Source organism: Microtus ochrogaster, chromosome 16, assembly GCF_000317375.1.
Source record: "Microtus ochrogaster isolate Prairie Vole_2 chromosome 16, MicOch1.0, whole genome shotgun sequence".
In the NCBI taxonomy this organism is placed as follows: Eukaryota; Metazoa; Chordata; class Mammalia; order Rodentia; family Cricetidae; genus Microtus; species Microtus ochrogaster.
Window position 1 is genome coordinate 61,734,722 of NC_022018.1, and position 12,669 is coordinate 61,747,390.

Sequence of the window (12,669 nt, forward strand, 5' to 3'; positions counted from 1 at the left end):
TATTGTGTTAAATATATTAGCATATATAAAATATAAATATATTTTGCATATTTTAATATATGTTAGAATATGTTTAATGTTTTAATAATATATTAAAGTATAGTAAGTATATCATATAATATATATTTTAGATATATAAAATTACCAAAAAAAACATAAAATCAATCTGAGAGGAAAAGAGGGGGCTATGTGAGGAGTTAGAGGAAGAAAAGAAAAAAGGGGGCAATGTAGTTATTTTTTAGATAAAACACATATTAAAAAGAATTACTTAAATTTTAAAAAGTCATAACAATAAAAACTGAAAGAAGACAGACAGTACATTTGAGCTTAAACCTTCTTAATGACATTATTTGGTACAGTCATAAAAAAATAAAATCAAGTTTTCACAGGAGTCAAACACAAATCAGAGCAGAGTTTCAGTTACAGTAGCCCCGTGTCTTCCCGGAGTCAACACATCACAGATGTGTTCTTCAGTGACTCTAGCGCTGTATTCATGCAGCAGAGATCGGTCATGCTAAAGGAATGTGCCTCCTTTTTATGGGCTCTCCCCAGTCTAGTCCTTCCTTGGTACCCTCAGGCAGCTCACACTCTGGGGTAGATGGCATATGTAGCGATTCCACAGTGGTTGTTCTTGTCTCTGGCAATCTTCATGTAGCCATTCATGCCCCATTTCTCACCATGACTGAAAAGAACCATGTTTCCCATTTAGGAGAAAGATCACAGGACAGTGGATTCATTACAATAACTCCTCTCGTGAACACTGGGCCTATAGCCTACTTAACACAGCGATCAGAAAATGCAGAATGCCAGCTTCTGAAAACCAAGAGCTACCTTGCACAGGACTGAAACTCACAGCAGGGGAAAAGCAAGGTATCTTTCCACCTACAGGAGGCACAGAACTAACAAATATGCTCGCTTTTAGAAAAATCACGGACACAAACATGCTATTAGCACCCAAGGAAACCAGTGGCTGAACCTGATGCTAAGACCACAAACTATGAGTTGGTTGTCCCCATCACAGAGAGAGTCCAAAGGGTCCAGAGCTGGCCACCAACTAGGAATGAGGATACTTCAAGTCCAGGGTCCCACTTGAAGCCAGCATGGGTGCTGGAAAGAGCTCTGTGCCTAACAGCAAGGGGCTTTTCCACAGCAGCTAGGTTCCTTTCCCAGCAACCACGTCAGTCTGCTCACAGCCTGCTGAAACCACAGTCTGAGGGAACCTGATGTCCTCTTCAGGTCTCCCTGGGCACCTGCTCACAGGTAGAATAAACTCACAAAAACACCCTTCCATGGGTGAAAATAATAATTTTTTAAAAAAGCCTGGTGGTCACTGCAGCTTGCCTGAAATCCCGTAAGTGAGGGCATACCTCAGCAGCCTGGCTGAGGAACTATACTGAACAGTAAACTCTAGAATCAGTGAGATCTGCCTTGAAGGAGGACAGCCGAGGCGAACAACTGGTACCGTCATTGGTTGCACACAAACACATGCAAATAGGCATGCTACATGCACACGTACAATTGGTCAAAAAAAAAAAAGAAAGAAAGAAAAGAAGCTCTTATCTAGATTCAGACTCCAAACAGAAAATCCATTTGGAAATTTAAATATAAATATAAATAATGGTTGCAATTTCTACCTGTTCTTTATCAGCCAGTATTTGCTGCCATCTGATTCTCTTCCTTCATAGCCATAGCCGACTAACAGAACGGAATGGTTGATGACATCACTGCGGCAGTTTGGCTCGTAATAAATACCTGAAAAATAAAATCAAAGGAGTGAGATGCCCCAGGAACCTAACAGTGACCATGGCCCAAAACAGTAAATAAGGCATTTTCTAATGGACAAAAAAAAAAAAGCAAAATTAGGCCCCACTGTGGGCAGGATTCCTGATTCAGGTTCTCATCAAATGCCAAAGAAGTACAAATGAAGAACACAGCTTTGCTACTACACACTTTCCTCCATGCATCTGGTGCCCTCTCACCTTGAATCTTGGTACACCAGTCCAAGAAAGTATAACTGAACATAAGTTACTTAATCCAAGGCACTCTTCATAGTTCATGTCTAAAAAGGCAATCTTTCCATATGTTAGTGCATACCAAGTGGGAAAACATTGACAATTAAGCCTAAAAATAGCCATAAATTACAACATGCTCACAGACATGGGAATGGTATGTTGAATGAAAACCACACACATAATTATTGCATAATCATACATGGAATCCAGTGACCTAATAATGAGCATCAAATGTTATGCGCAGAAACTTGGGCTCTATGCCTAGCAGAAGTTTCATGACCATTCTTCAATGGCATCTCGAGCAGTGGTTCTCAACCTTCCTAATGCTGTGACACTTTAATAGCTTGTCATGTGGTAATGACCCCAATCATGAAATTATTTTTGTTGCTACTTCATAACTATAATTTTGCTACTGTTACGAATCATAATATAAATGTCTGGTATGCAAGATATCTGATATGCAACTCCTGTGAAGGGGTTGTTTGACCCCCAAAGGAGTCAAGAATCATAGATTGACAAACATAGGTAAACACCCGCTTACCTCCCCTATACAACTTGAAAGATTCATGTCTAGCATCGATTCCAACAGAGATGGGCCCAATAGTTGCTACAGCATGCATTAAGGCTTCCTCATTCTTTGAGACAAACACAAAGTCTGTAACTCTAGCAGCAGAATGTTCAGGATGGTACCTGCAGTGTCCTTCCTTTACAAGGTAAAGAGAGAAGAGGCTCAGTTTCTTCCACCTACCTCCTAGGTAACATGCATCAGAACCACAACCCTACCCTTTGCAGCTGAGCATCCCCATGTCTGGACTGTTATAAATCATCGCAGGAAGTAAAATGTTACTGGAAGATTGGGAACTGAAAATCAACTCTCATGTCTTCAGTGTCACCTCATAGGTCTTTAAGTCTGTAAGAAATTACCACAGGGAGAAATCTCCATTAAAAGTGGAGTGTTTTGCATATTCTCTGGGTGTATAGCACAGAACAGCTACAAGGAAACCGTCACATTAGAAACCCATGCAAGGACTGATGTTCTTATGAGACCACTGCTGGTGTACATCGATTCTACCTTCCAACGTGAGTTCTGAAGACACTGGATTATTCTGCAGTAGCCCCTTGTCTGAAGCTGGCTGGAATGACAGTAGCGTAGTAGATCCACTTACTTTCGCCTCGTACGGATACGTTGCCTCAGCCTCCAGACCTCCGTTATGCTGAACGTACTCTAGAGCATAGTATGTGTTGCCTTTATAACAGCCCAGATTGCCTTCAGGTCTAGAACAGTCCACCAGGTTCTGTGGACTCAAGGAGGCCAGTCGGCCTGTTTTCCGGAACATCTGTCCTTCTATGGCACCAGCCACAGAGAAAGCCCAACAAGAATTACACCTACCCTAAGCAGAGAAGAGAAGACGGTCATCAAAGAACAAATAGCAACTTCAAATCAGACAACTGAGTACTGTGTCAACGAATGAACTGTTAGCAGGTAACTGGTGCCAGGGAGGGATTTTCATTCTTCTGGGGGACCTGACTGCTGGCAGTTTGCTCATGTTTGCATGAACATATGGGCAATAAATAGGACATGAAGTCTGGAGGATGATTTGGGGGAGACCACTAGGTAGATGGAGATCATGGTCATGGATATGATCTATATATATAACACAAATACATGAAACCTTCCAAAAATAAAAATATATATATTAAAAGTGAATTATGTGTCACTCCACACTTAGCACACAGAGATATCAGTTCTACCTGTCTCCCCAGTAGTTGAGGAAGACGGGCACATGACGCTGTCATACCTGTGTCTTCACAGGAGTCACATAGCCTCTCCTTCTCCAATCCACAAATTTAGGGACATAGCTGACCCTACATTGCTGGATACTTCTCCTCTTCCTAGGAGTCTGAACTGGAATATCAGTCATCATTTTCCTGAATTCTTCACCAGTCTTCACGGAAAAGAACATAAATCATTAAAAAGCATAAGACTTCACATAATGAATTGAAATAAAAAACAAAATAACAAACCAACAAAAACCACAATGTAAAGCAATGCAAATCACAGTCACCATGTCACCAAAGGCATTCATTTCCATGGTGAAGCCTTTCTTCCCCTGGTTATATTCCATATTGTGCTGGTGAACCATTTTCTTATTTTCTTCCCATACTGTTCTCCTCTGTCCTTCTTCCTCCTGGAAATAGACATAATGGATGACATTTCTTTCTGATCAAACCACTACACAAGCTGACCAATGGGACTCACTGCCAGCAGTGACTAGAGGCCGTGAGACAGATCTCGGGACACTTCATCAGAAGCCGTTCTCCACACACCGAAGAACAGAGATCCTGGTCAGCTTGTGCTCTCCATGCACAGCTTTGGACAATTGCTGAGGTGGTCTCTCTGGCCTCTGTCGCACCCATAAACCCCAACAGCACGGGCTATTCTCTGTGGGGCCTCTCTGGACAGTTTTTATATTACTCACCAGGCTGTAGTTTTTTCCATATTTTATCTTCCACTCCTGCCATTCAGAATCCAAACTGTGATCAGATGAGGGAGCAGCTGTGGCCACTCCCAAGCACAGGATGGCCAGGAAGACAAAAAGAGTCATCTCTCACGACCTGGAAAACGAGCAGGAGAAACAGAAGTGGGACGACAACAACACTCCTAAAATAACTCTTACTCCTTCCTGAGAAATAAAGACATCCATGGTGGATAAAATTACCTGAAGTACTATTGCAAATATTTATCCACAGAGTTGGGAAATGAATAAATACGTATTTTGGATAAAGCTACCATGGAGGTATTTAGATGCTCCACCAAAATGCAAAGTGTGTGTCCAAACAGCCTATGTACTACAAGCTTTTATTTTCAGAAGGACGTCCACATGCCTCAAAATTAAAAAGTTACACAACTGGGAGCTTAGTACATGGAGTTGTATGACATGAAGCTTGTCCTATGTGGCGTTTGATCCTAACCATAAGGTAACCCCAAGAGTTGTGGCCCAACAACAATCATACCCCCACCTAATCATCATTATGTAGGCTTGTCATGAAAACCCCCTCTTGAATGAAAATTTTCTCAACTGTTGTTTTTCGAAAATATAAGGAGGATCAATATGATTCCCTTGATTCCACCATTGTGATTACATACTTCATTCTCTACTTCAGTGATGAAAGGATCACAGGGAAAAGCCACTGAAAACCAGTGGAGGAGGGATACAAGGTATAATCACTTTTGGATTCAAGTCACGACTTAATGTGTTTCTTAAACAACACTCACTATAAGACTTGTTGAGGGCCATGCAATCTACCAATACTTCTACATATGTCAGTGAAGAATGTTGCATTTTCCCCAGGGGCAGTGTGCAAGAAGATGATCCCTGTTGGTTCAGGAAGAGAAGGAAATGATACCTGAAGCACAAGAATCAGCTGAATGACTCTGTTGGTTCAGGAAGAGAAGGAAATGATACCTGAAGCACAAGAATCAGCTGAATGACTCTGTAGAAAGCCCCAGACATGGACTTTATGGGAACCAATGCCAAGTTGACCCATGGGGGGGCTGTTTTTCCCTTTTGTTTTTCTACCCACTTCCACCTCCACACAGTAGAGCTGCAGATGTTAAACGTACAGTTTCATTCCTGCCCAATTCTCCAGAAGGATCCTCTCATTTCCTGTCCCTTATCATTCTGTTGTAGAAGAGGTGTGGCCTTACCGGGAAGACTTCTGATGCCTCAATGCTTTCCACAGACTCAGTTTAAAGCTTGGCTGAGATCCCAGGATCTTGAACGGCTGTGATTCACTTGGGCCTTAAATACAAAGTTTCTGGCCAGTAAGTCAGTCTTGCCCTTCTGATTGGCTATGCTGGTGACTGGATTGGGCCTCCAGGTTCTGGGACAAGTGCTGAGATCTGATCCCAGATGTCCTGGAGGGGTGGGTGTGGGCTGCCTCAGGAGACTGTGTGGACCTTATCAGAAGAAGGCAGAGAACCAGCCTTTGTTCCTTGAAGGATCACATGATACATGATGCTTTTTGTAAACAGATGACTTGAAAATAAAATAAAATAAAATAAAAAACAAGTTTCCTGGTAGAGTTGCCAACCATACAACATCTTAGTGTTACTATTGCTGTGGTGAAACACCATGAACAAAGAAGCTTGAGAAGACAGAGACCCACACTGGAGCACCGGACAGAAATCTCAAGGTCCAAATCAGGAGCAGAAGGAGGGGGAGCACGAGCAAGGAACTCAGGACCACGAGGGGTACACCCACACACTGAGACAATGGGGATGATCTTTCGGGAACTCACCAAGACCAGCTAGCCTGGGTCTGAAAAAGCATGGGATAAAACCGGACTTACATAGCAGACAATGAGGACTACTGAGAACTCAAGAACAAGGGCAATGGGTTTTTGATCCTACTGCACATACTGGCTTTGGGGGAGCCTAGGCAGTTTGGATGCTCAACTTACTAAACCTGGATGGAGGTGGGCGGTCCTTGGACTTTCCACAGGTCAGGGAACCCTGATTGCTCTTCAAGCAGATGAGGGAGAGGGACTTGATCAGGGGAGGGGGAGGAAAATGGGAGGCGGTGGCGGGGAAGAGGCAGAAATCCTTAATAAATAAATAAATTTAAAAAAAAAAGAAGCTTGAGAAGGAAGGGTTTATTCAGCGTGTGCTTCCTCCTCAAAGTTTATCAGAGGAAGTCAGGACAGGAACTCAAGCAGAGCAGGGGCCTGGAGGCAGGAGCTGATGCAGAAGCCATGAAGAGATGCTGCTTATTGGCTTGCTCATCATGGCTGGCTCAGCCTGCTTTTTTATGGAACTCGGAATTAACACCCCAGAGATGGCCCCATGCATAATGGGTTTGGCACTCCCCAAATAAATCACCAATTAAGAAAATGCCTTCCAGGTTTACCTACAGCTCAGTCTTTTGGAGGCATTTCCTCAATTGAGGCTTGCTCCTCTCTGATGACTCTAGCCTGTGCCTCGTTGACATAAAACTATCCAGAACAAACAGTTACTTTAGATTGGAGTGAGAGGTTTTGCTATCCGTAGAATGGAATGAGTATGTTCTAGCTTAGTATTTCATTAGTCCACAGCTACAGAGGGATGCTGTGAGGATACAGACCCTGGGGATGCTGTTTCCCTGTGTCAAGGTGGAACACAAGTGGCTCTCACAAGAAACGTAAGGGTGGGTAACCCACAAACAGGAAAGGGATTCAAGACAAAGGCACTCTGGACATCATGATACTGTCTGATGATTTTTGCATTTGGAGATTGCATCGGGCAGTCATATGCAAGTTTGAGTTGAATGACACATGTATTACTTTAGACATTGCTTCATATAAGGAGCCCCACATACATGCCCCTTTGTTGTACAACTATTTGCCAGTTAATGTGCGGTTACCCTCGGTATACTATGAATATGTTTTATTACCATTGGATAATATAGAAGCTGCTTTGGCCTATGACAGGGCAGAATATGACAAGGCAGGAAATCAAAGCAGAGACAGAGAAGAAAAGAAGGCGGTCAGGCAGACACCATGTAGCCACCCGAGATGCAAGAGGTAACAAATCATGAGCCTTGTGGTAAAATACAAAATAATAGAAATGGGTTAATTTAAGATATAAGAGTAAGTTAATAATAAGCCTGAGATAATAGGTCAAACAGTGCTGTAATTAATATAGTTCCTGTGAGATTATTTGGCTAGGGGTGATTGGTAAAACAAAGCAGAGTCTCTGTTTATACCAAATAGCTCTATTAATGGGTTTTCTTTTCTTTGGGAACACTCTGGGCTCGTTAAACAATAATTCACTATCCCCTCTCTCCCAAATTCAGCATCCACCATTTCATTTTTTCTGTGTAAAAATTTGTCTATGTCTATGGGCTGAGTAGTTTTTTTAACATAAGCAAATCGAAAGAAATTTCCATTGTAGTTATATTAAAAGGTGGGGTTATTAAGAAAACCTGACCTCCCATAGCTGTTGTCAAATCTCCTCCTTTACTCATTCTGTAATTTGTTATTACCTGGAGGCATCATATTGGGTTTGCTCACTGATTGCTGCATTTGGTTGCTTCCTCTTTCAATATGCCTATGTTAAGGTTAGGGGTGGTAGCCCATATCTACTTCCACATCCATTGCTGAAATCCTCTCTGGCTTGAACTCGTGTTCAGGGAGATAATATAATGTTGTTTCAGCAATAGAGCATCACCACCAGTTTGTGGAGAACAACCAACAGCTTAGGAAATAATGTCTATGGTTGTAAGGATTGTAGCATGCCTATCAAAGGCTTCAAAGCTAACCACCTCCCCCTCTCCAAACGCTTCTCAGACCTGTGTCACTGCTCCTTTCTAAATGGAGATAGAGGAGTGGAAGGGGACAAGGGGAGATGGAAAGTGTGGGGGTACTGGGAGGAGTGGAGGGAGTTGAAACTGCTAAACTGCTATGGTTGGTATGAAAAATAAATGAAAATGTTTTTAAGAACAAAAATCTAATTGATTAAAAAAGAAACTATACTCAGGAAATATTGTATTGATGTGAGAAGTCCTTCTGTGTATGTGTTGTTGTAACTGCAGACATGGTCACTTTGATGTCTCTGACACAGTCACAGGGAAGCTGGTTCAAGATTGAGATGCTGAACAAGGGAGAGTTACACCCAGCAATATGGTAGAGCAGGACAAGGCGCCATCATACCGCACAGAAGCCAAGAGTTTTCATAAAAAATCTTTCATACCACTGTTGGTGATGTGCAAATAGAACTCTGCAAGCCAACCAGAAACAATGATGAAAAGCCAACCATCACAGAGGAACCACCCACTCTTCCTCCTAGAACACCAGCACCACAGTCAGTTCTGTCTTCAAGACAAATACCGTGTTTCACCATAAAAATGTCACCTCACAAAAATTCAAAGAGTAGACACTACATTTGAATTTAATGTTTATTTTTAAAGGCATCATTTGGTACATTGGAACAGTTAGCAGTCAAGTCACCACAGGAATTGAAGACACAAATCGGTACAGAACATCAGTTCCAGCAGCAATCATGTCTTACTAGAGCAAACATACCAGGTTTGATCTCCTACCCCGGCTTTTCAATGTCTCTAGTGTCTTCTGCACACAGCAGAGGTTGCCTAATTTAAAGAGGATGGGGTTCTTCTGTATGTGCTTTCCTAATATCTCCCCCTCCTTCTTATCACCAAGCAGCTCACAACATAGGGTACATGGCATAGGAAGCAATTCCACAGTAGTTGTTCTGGTCTCTGGGAATCTTCATGTAGCCTTTCTCTCCCCAATTGTCACCATGGCTGAAAGAAATCAGGTTTTCCACTTAGTAGAAAAGACATGACAGAGTGGATTATTGCAATAGCTCCGCATTTGAGCACTGAGCCCGAGGTCAATGCAATAGAAAGCATTAGAAAAGGCAGAGAATGGATTCCAGAGTACCAAGAGTTATCTCACAGAGGACAGCAAAAGTCACAGCAAGGAAAATTAGAGCATCTTCCATCCACAGGTTGCTCAGAAAGAAACAATGAGAAATAGAAAATCGATGATACAAAGATTATATTGATTGCCAAGGAAAGCAGCGACAGACTCTAAAGTCTGTGTTCCTATAGTTTATGTTATTTGCTCCAGAAGACAGCGATCAGAAAGTAAATTCAGATTACACAAGCGTAAGGTTTGGGGTGTGAGCCCAAGTTCTCCTTAAAGCCAAAATGAGGCTGAAGATATGTTTCAGTGCCTACGAGCACTTGGAGCTTTTGCACATGACCAAAGTTCCCTCCCAGCAGAGCCAAATCAGTGAGCTCACACTCCCCTGTAACTGAAGCTGTAGAGACTGTGGTGTCTTCACTTGGTCTGCATGAGCATCTGCTTACATGCAGCATTCACTCATACAGACACACACTTACAACAAATGAAAGTAACTTTTAAAAAAAGTAGGATGTTTCTGCAGTCAATCTGTAACTGCAGAAGTGAGCCATCACTAGAACAAACTGGATAAACACACTACCAAAAATAGAAAACTCTAGGACCAGTAACTCTTTCTTCCTCAATATATAAGAACTGATATCAGCATCAGGTCTACACACACACACACACACACACACACACACACACACACATTCCTTTTCAACTTAATTGTAACTGCTTTCTGTGACCTCTACATAAACTCTCACTATAAACATAAACCTCATTTGAAGACTAAACTACAAATAATTTCATCAATTTATACCTGTTCTTGACCAGCCAATATTTCCTGCCCTCTGACTCTTTGCCTTCAAAGCCATAGCCGACCAACAGCATACCATGGTTAGGAGAATCACGTCTGCATTTAGGCTCATGGTATATACCTGAAAAATAAATTGAGGAAGTGACGGGCTCCAGGAACCTGATAGTAACCATGGTCAACAATAGTAAGTGAGGCATGTTATAATTGCACTAAAATAACAAAAAGTCTTTCTCTATACCCATATAAGATGACTTTTCATATTTTGTGTTTTCACTAATAGAACCTGATTCAGGAAACCCTAACTGAACATAAATTACTTAATGCAAGACATTCTTTATAATTCAGTTCTGAAAAGACAATCATTCCACAACTTAAAAATATGCCTGGTAGAGAAAAATGAAGTAAATCAAGTTAAACAATAATGATTAATAATGAAGAGTTCACATGGATAGAGATGTCATGTCACATAGTGACAGCACACATGATTACTGCATGGACAAGTGAAAAATTTACAAACACTAATGTTCACATCAAATTTTGTACATTATTAGGACATCAACCCAGAATGTCCCAAAGGGTCACAAGCATTCCTCATTAATGTCTAGAAAACCACATACTTACCTCCTTTATACTTTTTAAAAGATTCATGTTCAGCATCAATTCCAATAGCAATGGGCCCATGAGTTACTAAAGCATTTAGTAGGGCGTCTTCATTACTTGGGACAACGTAAAAGCGGGCAATCTTGACAACAGAACGTTCAGCACGGTACCTGCAGCGTCCTTCCTTTAAAAAGTAAAGAGTTAAAAGATTTTGTTACTTCCATTTACCTTCTGGAGAGCAAAAGTCAGAACCACAACACTTGGTACTTTGCAGAGGACCAACCCCATATCTGGACTGTTATAAATCATTCCAGGAAGGGAAATGTTACTAGGAGATTTGAAACTGAAAATTAGCTCTTAAGGCTTCAGTGACACCTCATTGGGCTACCTATCTATAAGAAACTTTCATGGTACAGAAATCTGTATTATATGTGGAATAGTTTGCACATTCTCCATGTGCAAAGAATCAAAAACACCTACATTGAACAATGGAATCAGACAAGCATGCAATGGTGGATACTATTTGGCAGAACTGGTGGTGTAAAAGAGAGGTTGTCCACTCAATGTGACCTCTGAAAACAAAGGATTATTTCTGCCATTTTCTGCTTGCCCCAGTGGAATCGAAATGACCACCCCGTAAACTCACTTACCTGTGCTTCATATGGATAGGTTGCTTCAGCCTCCAAACCTCCATTGTTCTTTACATACTGGAAGACACTATAAACTTTGCCTCCTTGGCAGCCATTAGTGCCATAACGTCTAGAACAGTCTATTAGGTTCTGGACACTCAGTGGGATCATTTTGCCTGTTTTCTTAAACAGTTGTCCTTCTATGGAAGCAGCCACAGAAAAAGCCCAACAAGCACCACAACCTAGCTGAGGTGTGAAGAAAATATTGTCATTCACAAACAAATACTAACTGCAACAATAACTTAAGATATTGAATGCTTTATCAAAAAAATGGACTATTGGCATTTGATTGATGCCTAAGTAAGAAGGATCGATCTCCATTGAAAGGGGTCTTATGCCCCAGTGAGTAGCCCCACAAAAACACACAGATACACATAACACCATGATCTATTGGATGTCTGATGCAATAAATGTCATTAATGGAAGAAATTAAGTCTGGTGGGAGATGTAGTAAGGCTATTAATGGAGGATTAAAGGTAAGTAGTACACAGAATTTATCTGTGAATGGGTCATATAATAGCTAAGGCATGAGGTAGGGATTGCTGATTCATTGGGACAACCAGGAAACATTAGTTACTAGCGACAGAATGGTAATTACATTACAGTACCAGTGGCATTCAAGTTACAAGAATGTGTTTGGTGAATAGTATGTTGTACTACATTCAAACAAGATAGGCATGTCAATAACCTGCTCCATCCCAGTAGTTGACGAAGAAGTCAAGTGATGTTGTCATACCTGTCTCCGCACAGGGGCGACATAGCCTTTTGTCCTCCAATCCAAAAATTTTGGGACTGTGATCTCTCGTTTCTGGATGGGTTTCCCATTCTTTAGAGTCAGAACTGAACTCCCCTTCATCATTTCCCTCATCTCTTCACCAGTCTTCAGGGAACAGCACATAAAGACTCAATTTAAACAACAGAAGAGGAAAAGAACGAGTGTGGGACAGTTTGAGTCACACTCACCATGTCACCAAATTCATTCATCTCTACGGTGATGTTGTTCATCCCCAGGCCATTCTCCTCACTGAGCAGTTTGATCATCTTGACATTGTCTTCCCATATTGCTCTCCGATGTCTTTCTTCCTCCTGGAAATAAACAGAATGAATGGCATTCATTTCTAATTACACCCCTGTACTACCTGAC

General features: G+C 41.5%; 2 protein-coding genes across 4 annotated transcripts in view; both read right to left on the bottom strand.

Annotated features, from left to right (window-relative positions):
- Window positions 1-582: 582 nt before the first annotated feature.
- LOC101996038 (cathepsin 8-like) lies at window positions 583-4,618 on the bottom strand. 2 transcript variants are annotated; one of them, XM_005355317.1, is made up of 7 exons: window positions 4,493-4,618; window positions 4,079-4,201; window positions 3,812-3,958; window positions 3,179-3,403; window positions 2,554-2,716; window positions 1,635-1,752; window positions 583-682 (listed from the first exon to the last, which is right to left on the bottom strand). In XM_005355317.1, the coding sequence occupies exons 1-7, from the start codon at window positions 4,616-4,618 to the stop codon at window positions 583-585; spliced, it is 1,002 nt and encodes a 333-aa protein (XP_005355374.1). The 2 variants fall into 2 exon arrangements, with proteins under 2 accessions (XP_005355374.1, XP_026638871.1); XM_026783070.1 differs by having other exon boundaries at window positions 2,554-2,712; window positions 3,175-3,403.
- Window positions 4,619-9,213: 4,595 nt separating this feature from the next.
- LOC101996315 (cathepsin 7-like) overlaps window positions 9,214-12,669 on the bottom strand; it is a 3,846-nt gene continuing 390 nt past the window's right edge. Inside the window, exons 2-7 of one of the 2 annotated variants that reach the window (XM_005355318.1) lie at window positions 12,489-12,611; window positions 12,262-12,405; window positions 11,487-11,711; window positions 10,858-11,020; window positions 10,240-10,357; window positions 9,214-9,313 (exon numbers count right to left, since the gene is read on the bottom strand). In XM_005355318.1, coding sequence (XP_005355375.1) covers window positions 9,214-9,313; window positions 10,240-10,357; window positions 10,858-11,020; window positions 11,487-11,711; window positions 12,262-12,405; window positions 12,489-12,611 — 873 coding nt within the window. Of the gene's footprint in view, window positions 9,314-10,239; window positions 10,358-10,857; window positions 11,021-11,482; window positions 11,712-12,261; window positions 12,406-12,488; window positions 12,612-12,669 lie in introns of both variants that reach the window. The other variant, XM_026783071.1, reaches the window with a different exon arrangement.

Bases quoted from the DNA above. Each gene is read 5' to 3' on its own strand.
- LOC101996038 (XM_005355317.1), bottom strand. From the start codon at position 4,618: ATGACTCTTTTTGTCTTCCTGGCCATCCTGTGCTTGGGAGTGGCCACA. The intron at 3,959-4,078 runs GTGACTGTGATT...TTTTCCGTGAAG, and splicing joins TGAATGCCTTTGGTGACATG to ACTGGTGAAGAATTCAGGAA. The intron at 683-1,634 runs GTAGAAATTGCA...GGTTCTTTTCAG, and splicing joins TACTGGCTGATAAAGAACAG to TCATGGTGAGAAATGGGGCA.